A 27154-nucleotide genomic window follows, 5' to 3' on the forward strand; every position below is an offset into this window, starting at 1 on the left:
CCCAAAGGGTTAATTTTTAATTAGTCATTTTCCACAGTGTGGAGAGAGGGGGGAAAAGGGGCCAAAATATCCTACAATGTCAATAGCCCCCATACCATTTTTTAAAAAAAATATTTAGTTCCTCTTTACCCCAAAAGCAGGTGTACCACTTGTGTCTTTTTGGGTGCAATGTTTTCTCTATTTTCTTTACTTTTTTCAACTTCCTTTATTATTAAACTGTGAAGAGGTGGGAGGAGATGGGATACAATCCCCCTCCTCATTTTCTATTCTCTCTTTTTTACTTTTTTTTTGTTCCCTCAATGGGGAAAGAGCCAATGTATGAATATGGCACCCTCGTAATGATTTAACTCGAGCTTAATGAAATTTTCATCGCAACCTGCTGTTCATTTTAATGGCCTTTGAAAGACAATAGAACAATGGCTGGAGGGAAGGGAAGATTTTCAACTGCACGCATTTGTTTAAAAGCCCCAATGTTCGTTCTCTGACTTTCTCCCTCCCTTCCCCAACTGTACATATGAACGCATACCTCCCCCCCCCATCTTTTCACAAAGCTGGAAGTCTTTTGTTTGTGCCCTTGTATTTGTTTTCATTTTAGTGAAGCTGAGATAATGCATAAGCTCTGTTACCATTCTTACAGCTAACTGCAACCTTTGCTTAATGGAGTTGCTGGTGTGTGGATGGCTTCCCACTCAACATTGTATTTACAACATATTGCCATGCCCCCACCCACGCCAATATCTCTTCCCCATTATCTGCTCCTCCATCAACTGTAGAACTTGGGATGCATCTTCAGAAGCATCTTTGTCCTGAAAATTAGTGGCCAGGTTGGTATCTTTGGATAAATACAAACAAGGAGGTTTCCATCTTCTTAATGTGTCCTTTTCGGGGGAGGGGGGAAAAGGGGGAAGGGAGATGGAGAAAGTTGAGGACAAAGGACATTAAACAAAGCTGTGGTCCCGCCAACTCCTGATTAAAAGGAGGGCGGGAAGTCACTTGCAATCACAGCACCGATGTGTTTGGATATATGAATGGGAAGACTGAATTTGCAGGTCTGACCATTAAAACTTCTACAGAAAATAAGAAAATGAAATTTTGCACACCCAATGCTTTCGCAAATGACCACATGAAATATAGGATGCCGAGACTTGGGTTTCATTTACCTTGATAGGTAACATTATCAAGACATAAAACCCCATGTCTCCTGGGTGTCTGAGACGTGCCCAAATCCTTAAAATCTCTGACCAGAGGAAATTTCATACCTCTCTTTATCTCATTTCCCCCTCTGTGCTTTTTGCTCTATACAATATGATTGCCAACATCTAGAACAGGGGTCCCCAACCCCCGGTCTGTGGATTAGCACTGGGCCACGGCATGCCAGAAACCAGGCCACGTAAACAAGGGAAGCCCCATCCACGGGATGCCAGCAGTATGCAAAATCATGTTCCCTCTGGTCTGCCGAAAAACCTCTCTCCACGGAACCGGTCCCTGGTGCCCCAAAAAGTTGTGGGCCGCTGATCTAGAACATCTAAACTATATCAATAATTAAGAGATGGTTTTCATCTGGCCCAGCTCAGCTATTTTTGCTCATCATTCTATTTATTATCATTCATATGCAGTATAACATATTACACATATTATTATTTATTTTTATATATGCTCACATGAGCTCTGGATAAACAACATGCGCAGCTCCCTGCATTCAGGTTCTTAAAAAGTAGAGGAGAAACACATTGTAGGGAAGAAGAAATTGGTATAATGAGAACATATACTTAACATTAAAAAAAAAAAAAGATTAAACCCAACAATTAGTATTATCAGAGCATCTCTTTTAAAAGAGCATCTCTTTTATGACACAATCAGTGGTGGGTTGTTCCTGGTTCGTACCGGTTCGCAAGAACTGGTAGTAAAACCGGTGAGAGGCTCCACCCACTGATCTGAACGTCATCATAGGTGATCTGCACATGTGCAGAAGCTTCTGCGTGAGCAAAGCAAGTGCACGCGGGCAGGTGCGATGCAAATCGGTAGTAAAGTAAGTAGAACCCATCCCTGGACACAATGCTTTGGAAGACTCACTCTAGCAGAGATAGGCAACCTATAATCTCTTAAAATGCCTGTAGGCCCAAATGTGTCGTATTGTAGCTCCTGAGCTCTTCCACGGCTTTGCTGCAATTCAGCAGCAAACCGCTGAGTTATGGGGGCACAATTTCTCACTGATTTGCACCTGGGAATGAAAAGAAATGGGAAATATTCAATGATTCCCAAGCGTAGAGTCTATATTCCATTCAAAAATAATCTCTCTGAAGGAACATGTGGGGTATAAGATTGCTCAAGCTTCCGAATTACACAACTAAAATGGGGTACAAGTAATCCTTCACGTACAAACATAATTGAGCCCAGAATATGAGAGCTGTAGTATTGCAATGGTTAGAGTGCAGTACTGCAGGCTACTTCTGCTGTTCACTGGCTGCCAGCAGTTTGGCAGATCGAATCTCAACAGGCTCAAGGTTGACTCAGCCTTCCATCCTTCCAAGGTGGGTCAAATGAGGACCCAGATTGTTGGGGGGCAAATATGCTGACTCTGTAAACCACTTAGAGAGGGCTGTAAAGCACTGTGAAGCGGTATATAAGTCTAAGTATTATTGCTAGCGCTATTTAGGTCATAGGTTGTGGCAGTCACCAGTCAAGGCATCCTATGACTGGAGTTGAAGTTACCATTTTTTTTACAACGGTTGTTAAGACAACACCATGGTGGTTAAGTGAATCTTTTTCCCCCCAATAGGCATTTTTTTCCAGAAACCAGAAGTAAATGCCAGAAATTGGCAAAAACACTACAAATTGCAGTCACGATGAGGTCAGCCAGGGGAGTCAGTTACCAAACAACCAAAATGTGATCATGGCTGCATTTGCCCAATATCCAAACTTTGGTGACTAACTTAACCCACTTTTTACATTCATACAATACACTGGATCCTAAACTAACCAAAAGATGTAAGTTCATATAGTACACACAGCCACACATACACAACCAAGCCAATTCAGAATAAAGACGACAACCACAACCAAACAACATGTTGTACATTAAGTCTTAATCCTAGTTAATAATATTGTGTGAACACGGCCATCATAAATCCTTGTAGTAGCATGAGGAGTAAAGGTTCCCCTCGTAATATGTGCTAGTCGTTCCTGACTCTAGGGGGCGGTGCTCATCTCTGTTTCAAAGCCGAAGAGCCAGTGCTGTCTGAAGACGTCTCTGTGGTCATGTGGCCAGCATGACTCAACGCCAAAGGCGCATGGAACAGTCTTATCTTCTAACCAAAGGTGGTCCCTAATTTTCTACTTGCATTTTTACCTGCTTTCAAATTGCTAGGTTGGCAGAAGCTGGGACAAGTAACGGGAGCTCACCCCGTTACGCGGCACTAGGGATTTGAACCGCTGAACTGCCAACCTTTCGATCAACAAGCTCAGAATCTTAGCCACTGAGCCAACGCGTCCCTGAGCATGAGGGGTAACTGGATGATGAAGATTGAACAAGATTGAAAGAAAGTGAATATTAACATAAGGCATTCCCCACCCCCACAAAATATTTCTACTCTTCTATCCCCCAAATCATTATTTTCAGCCTGGCATTTAATGGCTGGATATCAAAGCTCTGGCCAAGTTGAATTGGAACATGTACAGGAAATCTCTCTTGCATGTGTTTCCTTTTATTAACCTGTAGTTAAAAGAGACCCCTATGATACTGAGAAGCCGCCTAGCCAGATACATCGCAGGAGACGTCATGAAAGCTAAGCACAGTTTGAGCTCTCTTTCCATCCCTTTGGAAGACAAGCAAGCATCCTTCTTCAAATGCTACGTATCTTTGCTTGCATAAGAACAAAGGTTCAGATTTTCATTAAAAAAAATATTTATGAATCGGCTGCGATGGAGAAATGGTGGCGGTCAGAATGCAACTGAACAGGATAATAGAATTGGAAGGGACCTTGGAGGACTTCTAGTCCAACCTCCTGCTCAAAGCAGGAGACCCTATATTTTTCAGACAAATGGCTGTCCCGTCTCTTCTTAAAAGCCGCCAGTGATGGAGCACCCAGGTCTTCTGAAGGGAAGCCGTTCCACTGCTTGGTTGTTCTTACTGTAAGATTTCTCCTTATTTCTAGGTGTTTAGTTAGTTAGTTTCCATTCATTGTTTCTTGTCATGCCCTCAGGTGCTTTGGAGAATAGGTTGATCCCAGGGGTGGGCTGCTGGGGTTCGCAAGGGTTCGGGAGAACCTCTAGCTAAGATTCTGTGCAGTTCGGAGAACCTCCAAATCCCACTCCTGGCTGGTCCCGCCCACCCACCCCACCCCTCCCAGAAGTCCCCACGCGGCCTGTTTTGGGTGCAGGTAAGTGCAGGGTGGGCACGGAGGCTCGGGGAGGGTGAAAAATGGGCCTACCGGAAGCCGTTTTCAGCCTCCCGGAGGCTCAAGGAAAGCCTCCGGAGCCTGGGGAGGGCAAAAATGCCCAACCCTGCCATGGTGCAGGAGGCCGACTAGGCCACACCCACCATGGCCATGCCCACCCAGCAACCAGGCAGAGAACCCCTTGCTAAATTTTTTGAAGCCCACCCCTGGTTGATCCCCTTTTCTTTGTGGCAGCCCCTTAGATATTGGAATACTGCTATTGTGTCATCCCTAGTCCTCCTTCTGGTTTTTCCTGCCTAAGCTTTTTCTCTACGTTGAATTTCATTTTGATAGAGAGGGCCCAGTGTTCAAGTCTGTCAAGAGCAAATTAGATGAGTTCCCCATCTATTTCCTCATCAAAATCTAATCCATGGAGCCAGCTAAGCTTCAAACGTGATTCGTTTGAACCAGGAATGAAATCCAGCAGGTTCTGGAGAACTGGTAGCAGAAATTTTGAGCAGTTCAGAGAACCGGCAGCGGAAATTTTGAGTAGTTCGGAGAACCGGCAAATATTACCTCTGGCTGGCTCCAGATGTGGGGTGGGAATGGAGATTTTGCAGTATCCTTCCCCCAGGAGTGGGGAGGGAATGGAGATTTTGCAGTATCTTTCCTCTGGAGTGGGTAAGAATGGAGATTTTGCAGTATCTATCCACTGCCACTCCCACGAAGCCATGCCCACCAAACCACACCATGCCCACCAAGCCACAGCCACAGAACCGGTAGTAAAAAAAATTGGATTTCACAACTGGTTTGAACCCTCCTCTCTTTGAAACAAGTTCCATTATTAAGAGCAAGCTTTCTTTCCTTGTCCATCTGAACAACGTTAATAACCAACAGGATGTGGGCAGGAAGGAATCTCCAGCGCTCCAATCACCATGGTGATTAGTTTTCACTGAACAAATTTAGATGGTCCACACAGCTGACAGATACGATTGGATGCCGGCCAAACCCTACAAGGGATGAAGCTGGACTGGTGTTAGCAATGGTGTGAAGAATTCTGAAGTATTTCAGGGTCTATTTTTAGTTAATTCACCATCCATCATTTATTGTAATGGCACAACGGTGTCTCTAAACTCTTTCTTTTACCACTGCTGTGCCCTAAAATGCTGGCTTCTCTGAAAACTCCTACCTTTTGTGCCAATGTCTAGAAAATGAAGGAAGGGAACGATGAATCGCTACGACCATTTTCTATTCCAATGTACGGAGGTAGAGAAGGAGAAAAAAATTGCAAGGGAAAACAAGGATTGTTCAATGCAAAACCAAGCCAAACACTATCCATTGAACCAAGCACCCCCTCCCCCCTTGTAAAGTGTACAGGTCGTCCTCAACTTACGACCACAATTGAGCCCAAAATTTATGTTGCTTAAGTGAGAAACTTGTTAAGTGAATTTTGCCTCATTTTGCTACTTTTCTCAGCACATTTGTTAAGTGAATCACTGAAGTTCTTAAACTAGAAACGTGGTTGTTAAGTGAATCTGGTTGTCCCATCAACTTTGCTGGTCAGAAGGCTGCAAAAGGAAGTCACATGACTCAGGGCCATTGCAACTGTCATAAATGTGAGTCAGTTGTCAACCATCCGAATGTAAATGAGGTGACCCTGGAGATGCCACAACGGTCATAAATGTGAAAAACGGTCATGTCACTTTTTTCAGTGTCATTGTAACTTTGAACAGTCACTAAATGAACTGAACTACTCCTGTGAGCTAGGTTTAGGTTTAGTAGGAGAGTGACCAGCCCAAAGTCACCCAATGAGCTTGCTTGGATCTCCTCAATCTTAGTCTACCACTTTAAGTATTGCACCACACTGGATCTTATTCAGGGGTGAAATGCTCCCGGTTTGGACCGGTTCGCCTGATCCGGTAGGGATGGCGGCACGTGGTTCAGAGAACCGGTAGCAAAAATCCTTCCCCATCTGCATGCCCAGCTGAACCGCGCAATCATCAGAGGCTTTTTATTTTATTTTTAAAAGCATTTTTTCTACAACCTCTTTGGCCGAAAAAATGCTTTTAAAAGTAGAAACAAAGCCTCTGCCGATCAGGCATGTCAGCTGGGATGGTCAGAAGCTTTAAAAAAAAAAAGAAAGAAAGAAAAGCCTCTGCCGATCAGGCAAGTCAGCTGGGATCGTCAGAGGCTTTTAAAAGCATTTTTTTACAACCTTTTCAGCCGATGAGGTTGTAGAAAAAAATGGTTTTAAAAGTAAAAAAAAAAAAAAAAAAAAAAAAGGTTGGCCATGCCCACTCAGTCATATTAACCCTCCCCCCCACCAAGCCTCGCCCACAGAACCGGTAGTAACAAATTTTACATTTCACCACTGATCTTATTTTAGGACAGGAAAAGCAATAATCAAAGACCTGAATACAATTGTGAACCCTAAATCTTCGTCATCTTCTGGCTAATGTTCTCGGTTTGGTGCTTATGGGCAAACTGTGTGATCGTAACTGACGTTTTTCTATGAAAAGAGGCGAAGGTGTATTCTGATTGGTCGACAGTGTTGTTGTATTCTGATGGGCTGATGACGTAGCTGTATTTTGATTGGGTGGAAGCGCTGTTGCTTGGTTGTGGGTCAATGGATAAGTTATTCTGGAACTGGTGGCAACACAGGCATTATGATGAACCTTTGATCTATGGTTTATATTTTGTGTTAAGATTCGTCTGTCTATGAGAGCAGGTTTCCAAATAGTAGGCAGACGGGAAGTGGAAGTATACCAAGCAACAGCGCTTCCACCCAATCAAAATACAGCTACGTCATCAGCCAATCAGAATACAACAACACTGTCGACCAATCAGAATACACCTTCGCCTCTTTTCATAGAAAAACGTCAGTTACGATCACACAGTTTGCCCATAAGCACCAAACCGAGAACATTAGCCAGAAGATGACGAATGCGATTTCGTCGAAACGTCGCTACTACCCTTTTAAGGATATGTTTACAATTACACAGGAAGAAGCCCGAGATATTAACTGTACACACATATATACCCATGAAAACTTACATAGACATATATATATATATATATATATACATTTTAACATCTTTCAACATAGGAAAAAACCCTGATTGCAAAAAATATCGCACATTTATACCTATGAATTAAAAGAAATAAATATTTGACCTCTACAGGGAGGAGTCATAAAATATGGGTGTGTCTGGCTGAAGAGGTCCAAGAAGGCCGAAATAGTGCTATCCCAGTCTCCCATAAGTCTCAGAAGAAACAACATAAAATGTCTGACAGGCCTGAAAGCGATGAATAGAGATTTCATCCCACCATGGCCATTTTAACATCTTTCAACATAGGAAAAAACCCTGATTGCAAAAAATATCGCATATATATACATATATATATATATATACATACAACAAGAAAATTATTTCCACTTCCCCAAACTGAGGAAAATCTTTACCCTACTCATATGGGAGACCAGGTTCAACCACTCTGCATCTTCTCCAGCCTGGCTCCTACCACCCCTAATGTTAAATGCAGTTCCACCCATCAAAATAATATCCATTCCAGCTCTATTCTAGCATTTCAACATTTTGGATCTCCTCAAGGGGAAGCATTTTATAGTTCTTAGAGGAAAAGGATGTGACGTTCCCGGAATCAAAACCTGGAAATAGCGGGGAAAGAGCACTACAAATTTCCAAACCTAATTACCACTTTTTTTTTTTTATTTGATTTATATGCCGCCCTTCTCCGAAGACTCAGGGCGGCTTACAATGTGCTCAGCAATAGCCTTCATCCTTTTGTATATTTATACAAAGTCAGCTTATTGCCCCCACAAACTGGGTTCTCATTTCACCTACCTTAGAAAGGATGGAAGGCTGAGTCAACCTTGAGCCTTGGCGAGATTCGAACCCTGCAGTAATTGCAGGCAGCTGGTCTTAAGCAGCTTAATAACAGGGTGCCTTAAACCCTAGTACTACCAAGGCTCCTTTAAAGCTTTCCTACTAGGTCACCCTTCTTCTGGATTCAACATCATTGCATTTCATTCTAAGGAATATCTCCAGAGTACAGTTGCTTCAGGCAGTTCTTTGATGGAGACAGAGACCCCCATTACATTTTGCTTTGGCAAAAGGGCAAATAATATCTATTAATTTAGGATAGTCTTAAATTGCTAATCTACTCAAAGACATGCATGGGGATGGCCAGCATTAAGGTTACAGTTCATTTCCCAATGAAGCTGCTTGGCTAATGTCAATGCAACCCATCCTCAGAAGCATGTTTTGGCTGATCTTTTACATCATTTACCTATTGAAAGAAGAACATTGATGTTTCATCTTACATAATAAACATAAGTATAACAGAGTATTTTTTAATATCCTAAGGAATGATGGGAGTAATGTACAAAGACTACAGATAGATTTGTTTTGATGCAGGATTTGAAAGGCAAATTTAAAAGGCAATTTAGCGTCTTCCAAATGTTTGGGTTGACAGTGCTTACAAATTCTTACTTCTGACCATGTTGGCTGTGGTTGATGGAAGCAGGTTTCCCAAAGCTTTAGAAGGCATCCTGTTATCTCCTTCTGTTTCAGATTATGGACTAATTTGCATATCAAATTAAATAATGGTTTAGCGTTATAAGAATGAGCTGCAGGAAACCTTCCATCTCTACTTCTGGCTCAGACAAGAAGAAAGTTTAGAAGTTTAGATTAAATCCCAGTCTATCATGATATCAAAACATGGATCAATTATGGTCACTTTTCATGCTTTCACTGAAACACATCAGATTTAAACCACAGAAATTATGTGGGCTTAATTCAGCCAACAGTCATCATAATGTATGGTTTGGAGGACTCATCCTGCCTCAGATAATCAATAATGGAAAACTGAAGCTTAGCTATCTTTCTACAACTATGCAGAAGGAAGGAAGAGAAAGGAGAAACTTGCTCCTAAGACTCACAACAACTTATATTTGTCATTGTAACATACACAATATGTTCAACAATCCAGATATTATTGAATTTCCATCATTTATGTGGCCTATAGTAAAGGAAAATGCTGGCCATGAGCTTTCTGGTCATATTTCAAGAGGACTTGAGATTGTGGGAGATAAAAGGAAAGAAAGAGAGAAGGGAAAGATGGACGTCTGCCCAAAACTAAGGGAACCTTGGCAGAATCTGATAGGCACAAGTGTTCTCAGAAGCTAAGCAGGCCCGGAATTCTGGAAGAAAATATCTCCTTACACAGGAAACAATTTCAGAACCATTTGTAGCCTGATCTCCACAATCAGTAGAAGAAAGATGCCAACTACAGAATGCCTGGCACATAATGTAGAAAAAACAGGACATTTTGGTCCAACCACACCCTGGATGGCTGTATATTATCAATCACAGTGTCCTCTTTATCCATAATGTATGAAGGGAAAAACCACAGACATATGTAGACTCATCTTCCTGAATGTAGGGAGTCCAGTTGATCAGAGTAGCAAAGTCAACATCTCTCCTTACCTTCAGGCTCATTCTTGATCATCTCCTCCATCTTCCTCTGTTTGAGAGTGTCTACCACATCTGCTAGGCTTCCTTTACGCCGTTCAGGAGTTCCCAGAGCCGTGCTGGAAAATGATTCTCCGCTCTGACGCCCACCTTCGTCAGCCTTCGAGGGGGAGGTAGATGAGTTATGTGGGGCAAATGAAGACATCACTTTATTGCCATCAACTTCCTGGAAAGGAAAAGAAGGTCATATGTAGTAGCAACTTAGAAACATGCAAACACACTTGCATGTACACTGGCAAAAAATATAAGGAAGGCCAGTCCTTGAGGGAAGGGCTTGGTTAATTATTATTTGTATATAAATGAACATTTACTTCAAGGAACTAGTTGTGATGATGGGGTGGTTGAAGGGGGAAAAAATACAGAAATCAAAGATAAAATAAGATTACAGGATTAAATGAGAAAAAATAATTAGGAAAAGAAACATTTATATGTATAGCATCTGTGTATCTGTGTGTATACATGTGTGTGTTTATAGACACAAACACAAAGAGAAATGAGTTCTCCAAATGAGAACTTTTGATTTCTACAGAGGAATTATTGAGTCTGTCATCTGCATCTCCATAACTGCCTGGTTTGGTTCTGAAACCCAACAAGACAGACACAGACTTCAGAGGATAATTAGAACTGCAGAAAAAACAATGGCTACCAACCTGCCTTCCATTGAGGACCTGTATACTGCACGAGTCAAAAAGAGGGCTGTGAAAATATTTACATCCCCTCGCATCCTGGACATAAACTGTTTCAACTTCTACCCTCAAAACGACGCTATAGAGCACTGCACACCAGAACAACTAGACACAAGGACAGTTTTTCCCTGAACGCCATCACTCTGCTAAACTAATAATTCCCTCAACACTGTCAAACTATTCACTAAGTCTGCACTACTATTAATCTTCTCATCGTTCCCATCATCCATTTCTTTCCACTTATGACTGTATGACTGTAACTTTGTTGCTTGTATCCTTACAATTATATTGATTGTTTCCTAATATGATTTGATTGCTTATTTGTACTGTATGACTATCATTAAGTGTTGTACCTACGATTCTTGACGGATGTATCTTTTCTTTTATGTACACTGAGAGCATATGCACCAAGACAAATTCCTTGTGTCTCCAATCACACTTGACCAATAAAGAATTCTATTCTATTCTATTGATGTTCATTAGTTTTCCAATAATAAGGTTATAGATTACCTTTAATTGTTTGCTTCTCTACAGTGTTTAATGGTCAACCTTAACAGATTTTTTCTTCCTTTTTGCTGAATAATAATCTATATCCAGTTTGTTTTGTTTTCTTTTATGCAGAGCTTAGTATCAGGATAAAGGTTCTTGAAAATGAAACACTCAAATGCTAAATGCCCAGTTCTGTTTTGGCGTCTTCAAAAGTTTTCCCATCTCAACATACCCAGGCCATGTGCACACACACAAACATTCACACACTTACACATCAGGGGTGGGTTCTAAAATTTTTTACTACCGGCGTGTGGGCGTGGCTTATTTTGTGGGTGTGGTTTGATGGTCATGTGACAATTCTCTAGGATTTAGCAGAGGTACTGGTCTACCAGGCTTTTAACTGATTGCAGAGCTGTACTGGTCTACCCATTTGTTCTTGATGCATCCTGGTCTACCCATTTGTTTTTCAAGTGCATTGGTCTACCACCACACTGATCAACTGTAGGGTGGCCCTTTGAAGCCCTGCGGCAAGACTTTAAACAGTTTTTTTTCCTTCCAGCCGATCAGCTGGGACTCGGGAGGTAGCAAAAATTTGGGGGCAGGGCCAAATAAAAGGTAAGAATAACACAGGAGGGAGTGGGGAAGGCCCAGCTCCCAAACAAAGAGAACCAGTTCGGTGACGTCATATCGTCACCTCTACCGGCTTGACCGAACCGGCAGGAACCCACCACTGATACACACATGGATGGCTATAGAGTATGATTAAAAATAATGTTAACATGGTAGCTATGCTGGTCTGACTTAAACTGTCAAGCGCAAAGAATTGTGATCATATGTTAAGTGGCAGTTAAGAACCTTAATTGAGCAAGCCTGTACACCAGAATCTGTCAACTAAGGTCCAATACTAAATTGGCACCAGGTAAAGGTTAACTGAATTGAAGAGGTGTTCAACTGAAGACTGTTTGTGGCAATGTATCGACTCTAGGCTGATGACTCTCTTAACTCTACCACCCAGATCTTTTTGCTCCTCTCCTACATCAGATCTACTTTTTTAAAATCTGTGTCACACTTTGATTGAACCTTTGCAGCTACAACCCTAATTTTCTGACCATTTCCTGCAGACCCCCCCCCCCCGACAATTCCATCAGCATAATCAGCTCATTTAGATGTTTATAATTTATTCTCTTCCTTGCCCCAGTCCCATATCGTTCTTCGGTATTTTATTTTTTTTCAAATAATTATTTTAAACACAAAGTTTTTGATACGTAGATGATCATAATGATGCTTGCAAATGCCAGGCCAAATGAAAAGCATCCTTCTCTCCAATAAAGGTGAGATCTGACTCTCATTAAAGTCACCAAGCATATTCTCACCTTATTTTAATAGATTTGACTCTTAATAGCCACATTCTGGTTTGTCATGATGAAACCATAATTCTTCACACCTTCTGATATTTCAAACGTGGCTTCCCTCCCTCTGCGCCATCCTTCCCTTTTGGCCCTATGTTGCTCCCTTTCTCTTTTTCTTTGCAAATTTTCTTTTAGTTTCTTGCTGTTAGCATCTCTTAAACTGCCTGTTTTGTTGGTGGCTATAATTGTCTTCTTATGGTCTTTATGCATAACTGAGGTGGGGCTCTTTCCCTTTAAAAAAGCTGCAGCACAACATATATTAAATCTTAAAATTGCTGTAAGAATCCTTGTTTTAATGGCTCAACTAGGGTTGGGTTTCATATTTTTCCAGCTTCAGGACACTTTTATCCCATTTCTGCTTTAATTTGCAATTTATTTTAAAAAAATAACTCCATACAGAAATCTGTAAGCTTTTGGGACCTCACATCTCTATAATACAAACTGCTTTTAATAGACCATATCATAAAACATAAAATAATAGGGTTGGAAGGGACTTTGGAGATCTTCTAATCCAACAACTGTCCATGGCTGGAGGTCCTATACCAGTGATGGCTAACCTTTTTGCCGTCACATGCCAAAAGCAGGGGGAGCGCAGGGGTGTCGCACACACGTGTTCCCACACTCATAATTCAATGCGCTCTGCCCCCCGTGCATGCGCACGTGACCCCCCCGCGCTCCCTCTGCTTTTGGCACATGATGGCATGGTGGGCCCGGTAGGCCCGTTTTTCGCCCTCCCCAGGCTCCAGAGGCTTTCTTGGAGCCTGGGGAGGGCAAAAACAGCATTCCCCAACCCCCTGGAGGCCCTCCGGAGACTGGAAACGGCCCATTTGCCGACTTGCGGTGGGACAGGAAGGCCCATTTTTCACTCTCCCCAGGCTCTAGAGCCTTTCTAGGGGCCTGGGGAGGGCAAAAACAGCCTTCCCCACCCCCCTGAGGCCCTCCGGAGGCTGGAAACAGCCCGTTTGCTGAGCTAGGGAAACACTCACATGCTCACCGATATGGCTCCATGTGCCACCTGTGCCATAGGTTTGCCATCACGGCCCTATACCATTCATGAGAAATGCCTCTCCAGTCTTGTTGAATACTTCCAGTTTTGGAGCACCCATAACTTCTGGAGGCAAGCCGTTCCATTGATTAATTGTTCTCACTGTCGGGAAATTTCTCCTTAGTTCTAGATTGGATCTCTCCTTAATGATCTTCTACTTGTTACCTCTTGTCCTGCCCTGAGGTGCTTTGGAGAAGAGGTGGACCCCCTCTTCTCTATGACAGCCCCTCAGTTACTGAAAGACTGCTATTATATCACCGCTAGCCCTTCTCTTCATTAGACTAGAAATATCTACCATATTTTTTGGAGTATAAGTCACACCCAAATTTTCACCCTCTTTTAGGGGGGAAAAAGTGTGTCTTATACACCAAATGTAGCCCCGCCCACCCACTGGCCCCCACCCTTTGGCCTCTGCCTCCCAGCAATTTGCCTCCTTGCAGCAAGCAGCAAACAGCAAACACCCCATTTCAGCTTCAGCACAGCCTGATGAGCACCAGCAGCTGATTGTCAGTTGGACTGGCCTCCCGACTCTCAGCTGTTTCAATCTGCAGGGATTGCCATTGCCTATCGCCGCTCGGGCGTCCGCTGTTTGCTGCAAGGAGGCAAATTGCTGGGAGGCTGATTTTTTTTTCTTCTGCTAATCAGGCTGTGCTGAAAATGAAAATGGAACTAAAGCAGGCTGTTTGCTGTTTGCTGCAACGACTCAAATTGCTGGGAGGCAGAGGCAGATTCTTTTTCTTGTTTCCCTCCTCCAAAAAGGCAGGTGCGTCTTATAGTCCGGAGCGTCTGAAAAATACGGTAATTCCCTTCATAACTTTAATTATGCCAAAAAAGAATAAAGGTGCTCTGCCCGTTTGTCTTTGAGCACATGTCCTTTAAACATTTGGCTCTTCCTTGACAAAATTCACAGGTTTTGGGGATCTTAAGGTACAATAAGCTCAACTTTTTTATGCTCGCCCATCCTCTAAACTAAGATTTTAATCCTGGCTTCCTTTTGTTTCTGGGAACTACAAACATGATTAATCTAAATTAAGTATTCAAAGTAAGAACAACCAATTCATTGACACTTTATTCTCAAGTTTCTCCCACTAAGGCAGCATTTAACATCCAGCTGCCTGCAATTACTGCGAGATCAATTCTCACCAGGCTCAAGGTTGACTCAGCCTTCCATCCTTTCTAAGGTGGGTAAAATGAGGACCCAGTTTGTGGGGGCAATAAGCTGACTTTGTATAAAATATACAAAAGTATGAAGGCTATTGCTTAACGCATTGTAAGCCGCCCTGAGTCTCCGGAGAAGGGCGGCATATAAAAATAAATAAATAATAAATAAATAAATAAATAAACATTTAATATTAACTTTCTAACATTAATCTAAGTTTTCTAAGAGAGCAAATGATAAAAAGCACAATTCCCTTGACATACCAAAGAAGCAATGCCTTTGAGTTAAGCTTGATTCTTGTTTAATATTTTTGGTGGCAATTACGGAAATCATTTTCAATCATCTTCTTTCCGAGATGGTTCTTGAGGTTTCAATATAGCCCACAACCCTGAAAGTCCCCCATCCAAATATTAACCAAAGCCTACCCTGCTCAGCTTCTGAGAACATCTGAGACCAGCTGGACTAGATGGTCCCATTTATTTAAGAAGGAAGAAGAATTTATTAGGATTTATTATTTATTAGAATTCAGTTATAATTTGTTAGAACTCATCACTTATTATTAATAAAAAAAATTAGTAAATTTAAGTATTCATAGATTTGTTCCTTCCTTAAGAAGGAAGAAGGATTATTTTGACAACAATATATTTAGTTTATTTTAGTCACTACCATTAGGAGAGGGAGGGTTCTGCTGCAAAACCATTACTGTATTGTGGTTGCTGCTGTATTACTTATATTTCATTATTTTAAAAGGAACTACCATGTTTCCCTGAAAATAAGACCCTGTTTTATATTTTTTTGAACCCCGAAATAAGCACTTGGCCTTATTTTCGGGAATGTCTTATTATTTTGGGGCGCGGGGAGCAAGATGGGGCTCCTCTTGCCATCTTACCTGATTTCCAGCTCTGCGTTTAAATATTTTTGGGGAGGGCTTATTTTCAGGGGGAGCCTTATTTTAGCGCATGCGCTCAAAAGCCAGATTGGGCTTATTATCAGGGGATGTCTTATTTTCGGGAAAACAGGGTATTAGTTTTAAAAAATTCAAAATTATCAGTGAAAGAAGGAATGCCATTAATAAATGAAAGTGAAAATCAGAAACAAATCACAAATTTTATCAGGGCTTCAGTCTCTATCTTTCTTTCTCTTCCCTCACTCCTAATCTTCCCCCCTGAAGACATTCGTTCTCATGCTTTAATTAAAACATTCCCATGTTTTAATTATTCCCATGTTTTAATTATTCTCTATTAATTAAAACATTAATTAATTAAAGCATTCCCATGTTTTAATTATTCTGTGTTCTATACTCTATGTTCTCTGCTCATGCTACTGGCATTTCAACCTTCATAGCTTCATGTTTCTACCCACAGATTTATGAGGTTAATGTGTTTATACATATAGCTGTACACATACATATAGCATACTTATACTTATCAACTGTTGGGATCATTTACTTTTTGATATTGTGAATCCCATGCTAACGAATGCTACTGGAACATGCATCCAATCATGATTTCTTTAAAAGCCAAATGGAAGAAGACAATTTAGTACCCCCCCCCCTCTTTTTTTTTTTGGTAAACTAATCCTGTACTTACCACCATTCCAGACATGGATCTTTACATTCTCAATTCAAAGGAGAAAAGGATTTTCATTGGAATGGCCATAATATTTCTCATAACCAGAGTCCCTCTCAAGAAAAGTCCATCAAGAAATAATCCAACAGGAAGTTGCTATTCTTATTCTCGGAGAGGTTTCCCACCAACTGCAGAACATCCCTCTTCTAAGGTTAAAGATAAAACAGGTTTCTGTTCTTTCCTGCTAAAGTCAATAATCTTCCTTTGTTAATCTTGATGAAGCTTTGCTTAATCTATTCTCTCTCCACACACACACACCTGTCATCTTTCTAAAGTCATGTCATTCAACAATGAAGTTTTACGTGCTGTGGAAGTTTTCTTTCTTTCCTTCTTGGCTCCCCAGCCACAAAATTCATGTTTTTTCCCCGCAAAGTGATTTTTCGGAAATTTGTAATTATTTCAATGGTGAGAATGCATCAGCAGGAAAAGCTTATGCCCACTCTGCTCCTATTTCCTATCTAATGGGATTTTTAAAGAGATGCTTATTCTAAACTAATAGTAATCAAGCAGAGGTGGAATTCAGCAGGTTCCGACCAGTTCTGGAGAACCGGTAGCGGAAATTTTGACTACGTCGGAGAACCAGTAAATACCACTTCTGACAGGCTCCGCCCCCATCTATTCTCTGCCTCCCGAGTCCCAGCTGATCGGGAGGAAATGGGGATTTTGCAGTAACTGTCCCCTGGAGTGGGGAGGGAATGGAGATTTTACAGTATCCTTCCCCTGGAGTGGGGTGGGAATGGAGATTTTACAGTATCCTTCCCCTGCTATGCCCACCAAGCCATGCCCACCAAGCCATGCCACGCCCACCAAGCCACACCCAAAGAACCGGTAGTAAAAAAAAAAATTAATCCCACCACTGTAATCAAGATTCATGGAGATTCTCAGTCATCCAGATCATAGTTGTCCCAACGGCCCAACTGGATTTTATTGGGGTTTTTTTCTTTAAAAATGTTTCACTTCTCATGTAGGAACTTTTCCAGTTCTGAACTGAAGTGAAGCTTCTTGGACAAGAAGTGAAACATTTTCAAGGGGAAAAAAACCAAAAAAAAAAGAGTGTCGTTGCCTTTTGGAAAAGCGCCTTTGGGATAATCGAAACTCACTTTTCTAGAATAAGCATCTCTTTAAAATCCAATGTATCCCATTTGATTTTATCAATTGTTTTGATTTTGTTGAAAGAAAAGCCAGTTCCGGAAGCAGTATTAAAAAGAGCTTTACATTTTTGAAAGCCAAACTGTGGTTTAAAAGGATGCTGTATTTAGCTAACAACATTTGGGAATATCTTGAAACAAGTATCCCTTTTCCCTGGATCAAACATTAGCTGAAGACAGCAGCTGTATATTCCAGTGGGAGAAAAAGCAGCTGCTTTTAAGATGATCCCCACAGGAGCTACAAGTGTCCCTGTGCAAACACTTAAATCAAGCTTTGAATATAAATATCAGCATAACTCTTTCATTAAAATGTCATTTTTATTTATTTGATTTATGTAGCTGCCCATCTCACTTTTACATGACTTTAAGCAGCTTACAGTCAAATAAATAAGACACATTGGATACCACAGCGTTCTACACTATCCCTTTTTTTAACCTGGTGCCTTAGACAGAGATGGTATTCAGCCGGTTCGGACAGGTTCAGGCGAACCGGTAGTAGCGACCTGCCCGCCTGGGCACAATCCTGTCCTATATCGCTATGGTTTTGATGCCGCACACGTGTGTGGACGGTGTGTGTGAGCGAATTCCCGTGTTGTTTGATGCTGCATACATGCATGAATGGTGCGCGCACGCCAGTGGTGAAATCCAAATTTTTTTACTACTGGTTCTGTGGGCATAGCTTGGTGGGCGTGGTGTGGCTTGGTGGGCGTGGCTTGGTGGGCGTGGCAGGGGAAGGATACTGCAAAATCTCCATTCCCTCCCCACTCTAGGGGAAGGATACTGCAAAATGCCCATTCCCTCCCCACTCCTGGAGGAAGGATATTGCGAAATCTCCATTCCCACCCCACTCTGGGGCCAGCCAGAGGTGGTATTTGCCGGTTCTCTGAACTACTCAAAATTTCCACTGCCGGTTCTCCGAAGTGCTCATAATTTCTGTTATCAGTTCGCTAAAACCTGTCAGAACCTGCTGGATTTCACCCCTGGTGCACACTCACATTTCCGGTGCTGGGTGAACCAGTGGTGACAGCTCTGGCCTTAGCCACTAGACCAAATTGGCTTTCTACCTTTCTACCCAACTCCTGTGCCACAGTTGCCTTATTGATCTGTTCTATTACTGCAGCTGGATTTGTAGAGTTGTACTTCATCTAAAAAAAAAAATTCTTGATGTGAAATAATAAGGGGATAAAAGTGATGAGCACATGTAGGCCACTGGCATCCCTCACATGTATGGCTTTAAGATACACAAGATATCAACTCCCTAAACTGTCAGTCTGAAAGTTGGAAGTCCAAAATATGTAAAGGACTCTCATAACCTCTTTCGTTCTAAGATAGAGCTCTAAAGATTTCTGGCACTTAGTATTCTCACTGGGCATTAAAGTGACTTTGTAAAAAATGCAAAAATTGCAGGAAAACTCTGAAATTCACTATCGGCATAGTCTTTCAACATCCGGCTCTGCATCTTTACATGCGAGCTCAAAGCAAGGAATAGAGGTTACTCCTTCTTCTCTGAAGACCACCAGCAAACACGTTGAAACCGCAAATTATAGCTTCGGAGCCACCAATGAATTTAGGAAAAGCTTTCTCTTCCCTAACTGTCCCCTCCGCTACTCACCCAGCAACAGACTGAGCTCCGAATTGTTCTGTTGACCTGCTGAGCTAATTCAGCTGCCTGTATTTGTGTAATTATAAGCCAGAAAGCTAAAATGTTACTGCCTGTCTGAGGACCATAATGAATGGATAAGCAGGTTTGGGGAAACAGTCTTGGAGGTCTCCATGTCGGCTGGGGGGGGGGGAGGGAGAGGAAACGTAGGATAGGTTTTCCATTTAGGACAAGCACAAACGATCGGTTCTGTTTTTTTCAATCCCGAGCCATTGTTTAGTTAGCATAAATTGTTTAGTTCATTCATAAATAATCAAGCAACAGTGTGCAAGTCTCTAAAGCTGCACATGGTTAATAGTCAGAGGTCCATTGTAGGAGAACTTCTGAGCAAGCCACAACACTGTCGCATCCTACAGTAAAGAATATAGGGACACGGTGGCTCAGTGGCTAAGATGCTGAGCTTGTCGATCGAAAGGTCGGCAGTTCAGCGGTTCGAATCCCTAGTGCCACGTAATGGGGTGAGCTCCCGTTACTTGTCCCAGCTTCTGCCAACCTAGCAGTTTGAAAGCAGGTAAAAAATGCAAGTAGAAAAATAGGGACCACCTTTGGTGGGAAGGTAACAGCGTTCCATGCGCCTTTGGCGTTTAGTCATGCCGGCCACATGACCACGGAGACGTCTTCGGACAGCGCTGGCTCTTCGGCTTTGAAACGGAGATGAGCACTGCCCCCTAGAGTCGGGAACGACTAGCACATATGTGCGAGGGGAACCTTTACCTTTACCTGTTTACAGTAAAGAAAAACCCATGTGTTTCTTCTCTGAAGAAAAACTAAGCATTTCTTAAATGGTTCTTAAATGATGGGGGAGTCAACATTGTCATTATTTGGACCCTAAGATTATTACCGGTAGTCCTCACTTTACGGCCGCAATTGAGCGAAAAAATTTCCATTGCTAAGCAAGGTAGCTGTTGAGTAAGTTGCATCCCATTTTGCAACCTTTTTTTGCCACAATTATTAAGTGAATCATGCAGTCGTTAAGTGAATGGTGCTGTTGTTAAATGAATCATGCAGTTGTTAAGCGAACCCGACTTCTCCCACTGACTTTGCTTGTTTGAAGCCAGTTAAGAAGATCACAAATGGTGATTGCATGACCTTAAGACTCTGCAACCATCCTAAATCGATGCCGACTGCAAAAAGACTGAATTCTGATCACGTGACCATGGAGAAGCTGCAATGGTCGTAAGTGTGAAAACCTGGTCACAAATCACTTTTTTCAGTGCTGTTGTAACTTTGAACGGGCACTAAGATAATGTCTGTAATGCAAGGCAACCTGTGTGCTGTTTTAGCATATTGGTGAATTGGAACCGTAAATGAGTCGTAATTTGAATAAATGGCTTCCATTAATGATGCTGTCCAACAAGTGGTGGGTTGGACCGGTTCGCAAGAACCGATAGTAAAACCGGCGGGAGGCCCCGCCCACAAGCCCGGATGTCTTCATTGGCAATCTGCGTATGCGGTCCCATTGCGAATCGGTAGTAAAGGTAAATAGAACCCACCCCTGTGTCCAACACTTACTGTTTCTCTTTCTCTTTTAAACTTTTGCCAGTTTCCCTTATCAATTTCTTTTCTTTCTTTCTTTTTTAATGCATCCTAATAAACACGGATGCATGTGTTCCCTTTTTTGGACCAAAGCAAATGCATGCCGCTCAGAAGGTCAGCCTTTTCATCCTTTCAATACACAACAATCGGGCCACTTAATGGCAATTCTAGGCCACCTAGTATTGTAACATCCCATTATATTAAAAACAATCTAGATTTTTCCTGCAACAGGACCTAAGATCACAACTGGGACAAAGGCTAGGGTTCTGAATGCAATTTACCAGGAAGAAAAGTAATATTCACACACAAACAAACAAACAGAATGAGAGAATGAGTGGCCAGCTCATTTTAAACTGAGAGATTTATAGACACTTTTCACAAGCTTAGGCAGGTGGGCCAGCAATGGCACTACCAGGAAAATGATAGCTTTAATAGAATAAACCATGGCCTGGTAACCTCTTGCTTTTCACAAGAAGTTTCAAAGAGCCGCGGTGGCGCAGTGGTTAGAATGCAGTACTGCAGGCTACTTCTGCTGATCACCGGCTGACAGCAGCTTGGCAGTTCAAATCTCACCAGGCTCAAGGTTGATTCAGCCTTCCGTCCTTCCAAGGTGGATAAAAATGAGGACCCAGACTGTTGGGGGCAATAGGCCGACTCTGTAAACCGCTTAGAGAGGGTTGTAAGGCACTATGAAGCAGTACATAAGTCTAAGTGCTATTGCTATTGCTTAGATTACTGCACCGTGTAATACATGGGATTGCCTTTGAAGACAGTTTGGTATAAAATATCACAAGAGAGCTGATTGACTAGAGTATGAAGAAATCACATTAATTGTTTTTAGAGTTGTCACAGGATTCTGGTCTGCTTTTGATTCCACCTCAAGGTTCTGGTATTTGCTTTCATGACTGGAGAGCATGGGGTCTGAAGGAATATCTTTCCATGTGTTCCTGCCTACATCCAATGATTATTTTGGGATCAGCCCAGGTCACCCGTGCTTGCAGAGGGGGCATTCTATGGACTCCATCAGCCAAAGAATTCTGGGGGGTGAGATCCAAGAGAAGAGCCTTCTCTGCCATGGCTCCCACCCTTTGGAATATCATATCCGCCCCGAGCAGTGGTGGGTTGCTCCTGGTTCTGTCCGGTTCTATAGAACTGGTAGTAAAACTGGCGGGAGGCTCCGCCCACCTGCCACGACATCATCATGGGTCATCTACGCATGCGCAGAAGTGTGCACGCGAGTGAAGCGAGAGCGCACGCATGCTCCCGCTGCGAACCGGTAGTAAAGGTAAGTAGAACGCATTCCTGCCCCCGAGGTAGATCTGCATCACACATATTAAAGGCAGAGTAAGTGCCTGAGTTGGGAAACTTGTCTTTTAATTGTTGAGGTACAGCCAGGGTGGGCTGCTGGAGGTTCGCAGGGGTTCAGGAGAACCTCTTGCTAAGATTCTTTGCAGTTTGGAGAACCCCCAAATCCCACTCTTGGCTGGCCCTGCCCACCCCGCCCCGCCCCTCCCAGGAGTCCCCCCGAGGCCCGTTTTGGATGCAGGTAAGTGCAGGCACATGCAGAGGCTCGGGGAGGGCAAAAAATGGGCCTACCAGAAGTTCCACAAATGGGCCTGTTTCCAACCTCCAGAGGGCCTCCGGAGCCTGGGGAGGCTGTTTTTGCCTTCCTGGAGGCTCAAGGAAAGCCTCCAGAGCCCGGGGATGGCAAAAATGCTGCCCCCCCTCTCCCCGCCATGGTGCACGAGGCCGACTAGGTCATGCCCACCATGGCCACACCCACCCAGCAACCAGGCAGAGAACCCCTTGCTAAAATTTTTGAAGCCCACCCCTGGCTACAGCTGCTGGTATCTCTCACCTGCTGGTTGAAAGTATTGGGAGTTCGGCAAATTCTAGATCTCTCCATCCGGGTGGGATAGACTAAACAAAACAATGAGGCATCTGTCCTTATCTTCTGTCTGTGCTGAAGTTCCTCCCATCTCAATATGATGCTCCTTCATTCTCTTTCATAACACAAAATCCCCCCTCTTCTCCCTTCCTCGCTCGATATATTTTTGTATTTGTGTGTGTGTGTGTGATTTTTTTTAGAAAGTTATCTTGTCACATTTTAGTTCCCTCAATCTTTTTTCCTGCTAATGATTTCCTGAAGACCCGTTCGTAACTCCTCTGCTTTGCATCTGAAATCCTTCCAATTTGTTGACATCTTTTGAGAAGCCCAGGCCAAACACAGTATTTTACATGCAATCTGACCAGAAGCGATGAAGAGGACGACAATTACCTCCTTTTCTCCTTTATCTATGCCTCAGAAGAAGTTTGCATCTAATTTGTTCTGTCATACCTAAGCCTTTTTCACCGTTACTCTTTTTTTTTTTTCCAAACGATTTCTCCCCTCTGATTATCTAGGCTTTGCATTATTATTATTATTATTTTGGTCCCTTATCTGCATCAAAGTGTAATTTTACCAGCACAGTCTCATTTCATAATTCCAATGATAAACATAGCTTTAACCTCTCTTCTTATTATTTCTATCTCCTGACAGGTGATGAATTTGAAATAGAAGTAACCTTTAAAAAAAAATAAAACTATTTCCCCCCACTCTAAGAGAACAACTGAAGTCTCCTACACAATGAGTGAAGTACCCATTGTAATTTAAAAAAAAAAAAAAAAAAAAACCTCCACTCATAGAAAATGCTACTCCTTTCCCCAATTTTTAGCAGTGCGGGTTGCATCTTAATGAAATTATAGTTCGGTGCTGAAATCTTATAGAACGTTTACATCACCATAGAGATGGACAATCTGTTTCCGTTTCATTTCACATTTATATGTTCTCTCGTAACTCGGGTTGTTTTTTTTTTCCTTTTGTGCATTCATCTGTACTTTTTAAATTAAAAGGATGAAAATCGTACTTAAATATAGATCTATGTGTTTTAGCAGTCCCTTCTCTCAAAATAAACACTTCTAAAGATATTGTGTCAATGATTTTTTTTTTTAACATTTAAAATGCAAATGTTGAAATCACCTCATAACATAATTCATGGAGAATAATTTGTCCAAATGTTCCTATAATTATATTACCTTGGGTCGATACCTGTTATGAAGGAGGCATTCAAGATGATAAAATAAAAAATAAAAACTATGGCCATATTCCAAAGGCATCAATTATGAAACAGAGAATCCAATTTCAGGTATAGATTTCCTAAATTTCACTCTATATGTCAGGAGGTGAAGGATCAACTAGATCACCAAGCAGACAATTCACTGAAAAAATTCTACTCCATCTTAGTTTGTTCAAATGAAGGAGTTGGTATGAAGGAATCTGCCAAGATTCAAAATTAATTTAACATACATCTGAGGTGAAAATGAATTTGATATGCATTCTTTACCAAAGTGCTCCATATTATCCTCTGCAATCCATCCATTTCCTATGAATGTTGGAGAAAAGGGGCATTCATGGTGTGTATTTACTTGCACAACTAAAAAAAATCATTTTTTTGTTCATGAAGTTCTGGCCACCATCTTGCCTTTTTTTGGCCCCTCCTGCAATTGGGAAAACTAAATCCTTGATCATTTCCTTCCCACCACAATAGCTGTTATAATGAAGTCCAGGCAGTGGTGGGTTGCCCCCGGTTCAGGCCGGTTCACAACAACCAGTAGTAAAACTGGGGGGAGGCCCCACCCACTGCCCCGAATGTCGTCATTGGCGATCTGCACATGCACAGAAGCTTCCTGTTGTGAACCGGTAGTAAAGGTAAGTAGGACCCACCCCTGGGCCCAGGGGTGAAATCCAGCAGGTTCTGACAGGTTCTGGAGAACCGAAATTTTGAGTTTGGAGAACCGGCAGCGGAAATTTTGAGTAGTTCAGAAAACTGGCAAATACCATCTCTGGCTGGCCCCAGAGTGGGGTGGGAATGAAGATTTTGCAGTATCCTTCCCCCAGGAGTGGGGAGGGAATGGAGATTTTGCAGTATCCTTCCCCTGGAGTGGGGAGGAAATGGGGATTCTGCAGTATCCTTCCCCTGGAGTAGGGTGGGAATGAAGATTTTACAGTATCCTTCCCCCTGGAGTGGGGTGGAAATGAAGATTTTGCAGTATCCTTCCCCCAGGAGTGGGGAGGGAATGGAGATTTTGCAGTATCCTTCCCCTGGAGTGGGGAGGAAATGGGGATCCTGCAGTATCCTTCCCCTGGAGTGGGGTGGGAATGGAGATTTTACAGTATCCTTCCCCCTGGAGTGGGGTGGAAATGAAGATTTTGCAGTATCCTTCCCCTGCCACACCCACCAAGCGACACCACCAAGCCACGCCCACAGAACCGGTAGTAAAAAAAATTGAATTTCATCACTGATGAAGCCCCACCTCTAAAGATCCTGGCCTTCTCCTATATAATCTGGCAAGCTTCTTGATAAAGCTTCCTGTTTGAACAGAAATTGCTAATCAAATATTAGGGGAGATCTGGAATTTTTTAACTACCCATAAAAACTCCATTGCACACAGAATTGTTTCTGTCTAACCTTCATGGCATGGTTTAATTCCTAGTTAGAAAAAAGAATATTACCCACACAAATGTGACTTAATCCTGTCAAAACAAATTGCAGCCATTGATTTAGCGACTGTTTGAAGTTACAATAGCACTGAAAAAAAATGACTTAAAACTGGTCCTCTCATTTAGGACAGTCACAGCATCCCCGTGGTAATGTGATCGAAGTTCAGGCATTCGGCAAGCGACATGTACAAGTAGTCCTCAACTCATGACCACAATGGAGCCCAAAATTTGTGTTGCTAAGTGAGAAATTTGTTAAAGTGATTTTTCCCCATTTTACAATTTTTCTCGCCACGTTTGTTAAGTGAATCACTGCAGTTGTTAGATTAGTAACACCGTTGTTAAGTGAACCCGGTTTCCACATTGACTTTCCCTGTCAGAAGATCACAAAAGGGGATCACTCGACCCCAGGACACCATAACCGTCATAAGTGTGAGTCAGTTGTCAACCAGCTGCATGTAAACCACATGATCGTGGGGATGCCACAACTGTCATAACTGTGAAAAATGGCCATAAATCACTTTTTTTCAGTGCCGTTGCAACTTCGAACAGTCACTAAATGAACTGTTGTAAGTCAAGGACTACCTGCATTTAATCATGGTTACTATGCCTTGAGGTCATGGGAATGCCATTGGCAACCTTCCCAGCTGGCTTCCAACCAGCAAAATCAATGTGGGAAGCCAGTTGTGCTTATGGATGGCATGACTCAATGAACAACTGCAGTGATTCATTTACCAACGGTGGCAAGAAAGGTCATAAGATCAGACTCATTGAATAACCATCTTCCTTAGTAATGGTTACTTGAGTCCCAATTGTGGTTTTAAGTAGAGGATTATCTGTATGGACTTTTTTCCTACCAATGCTGAACAGAACAGAATAACAGAGTTGGACGGGACCTTGGAGGTCTTCTAGTCCAACCCTGTGCTGAGGCAGGAAACCTTATACTATTTCAGACAAAGAGTTGTCCAATTTCTTCTTAAATACCTCCAGTGTTGGAGTACTCACAGTTTCTGGAGGCAACTTTTTCCATTGATCAATTGTTCTCACTGTCAGGAAATTCCTCCTTAGTTCTAGGTTGCTTCTCCCCTTGATTAGTTTCCATCCGTTGCTTGTTGTCCCGCCTTCAGGTGCTTTGGAGAGTAGCAAAGCGCTTGAAATCTTCCTCTTCCTTGTGATGAAAATTACAGAGCGTAGCAACCAACTCCTTCTATGGGGGGGGGGGGGTTCTATCAATTTCATCAACTTCAGCTATAGAGGTAGAACTATACCATCATCCATGGATCTGCACCCTGGGACACCATTACTCTACTACAGGGATGAAATCCAGCAGGTTCTGACAGGTTCTGGAGAACTGGTAATGGAAATTTTGAGCAGTTCGGAAAACCGGTAGCGGAAATTTTGAGTAGTTCGGAAAAACGGTAGCGGAAATTTTGAGTAGTTCGGAGAACTGACGAATACCACCTCTGGCTGGCCCCAGAGTGGGGTGGGAATGGAGATTTTGCAATATCCTTCCTCCAGGAGTGGGGAGGGAATGGGGATTTTGCAGTATCCTTCCCCTGCCATGTCCAACAAGCCACACCCACCAAGCCACACCACACCATGCCCACAGAACTGGTAGTAAAAAAATTTGGATTTCACCACTGCTCCACTACCTAGACCAGACCAAGAAGAGCTAACATTACTTATATTAAGATTGGCTAAAATATTAGAATCATGTAAGCCTGATTGTGTTAGATTTCCACTTCCTTGTTATGCTCTAATAAACTAAGGAGGCCTCATCCTGAGCGACTTCCAAATGTTATCTCATTGTTCTGGACTTTTTTTTAAAAAAAAATGTTTCACCCCTTTTTACCTAGGTAATAATTCTTGCATTTCTCCGTCAAGGGCATCTTCTTCAGTCTTTACAGATGTGGAGAGCAAAATCCTTAA

General features: G+C 42.4%; 1 protein-coding gene across 7 annotated transcripts in view; it reads right to left on the bottom strand.

Annotated features, from left to right (window-relative positions):
* Window positions 1-27154, bottom strand: part of SOX5 (SRY-box transcription factor 5) — a 1038733-nt gene that overhangs the window by 421254 nt on the left and 590325 nt on the right. For all 7 annotated transcript variants that reach the window (XM_087873007.1, XM_060688637.2, XM_087873006.1 and 4 more), the window contains one exon: window positions 9884-10094. In XM_087873007.1, the coding sequence (XP_087729133.1) occupies window positions 9884-10094 (211 nt within the window). The remainder of the gene's footprint in view (window positions 1-9883; window positions 10095-27154) is intronic.

This window comes from Pantherophis guttatus, chromosome 7 (assembly GCF_059756535.1).
Source record: "Pantherophis guttatus breed Tessera chromosome 7, ASM5975653v1, whole genome shotgun sequence".
In the NCBI taxonomy this organism is placed as follows: Eukaryota; Metazoa; Chordata; class Lepidosauria; order Squamata; family Colubridae; genus Pantherophis; species Pantherophis guttatus.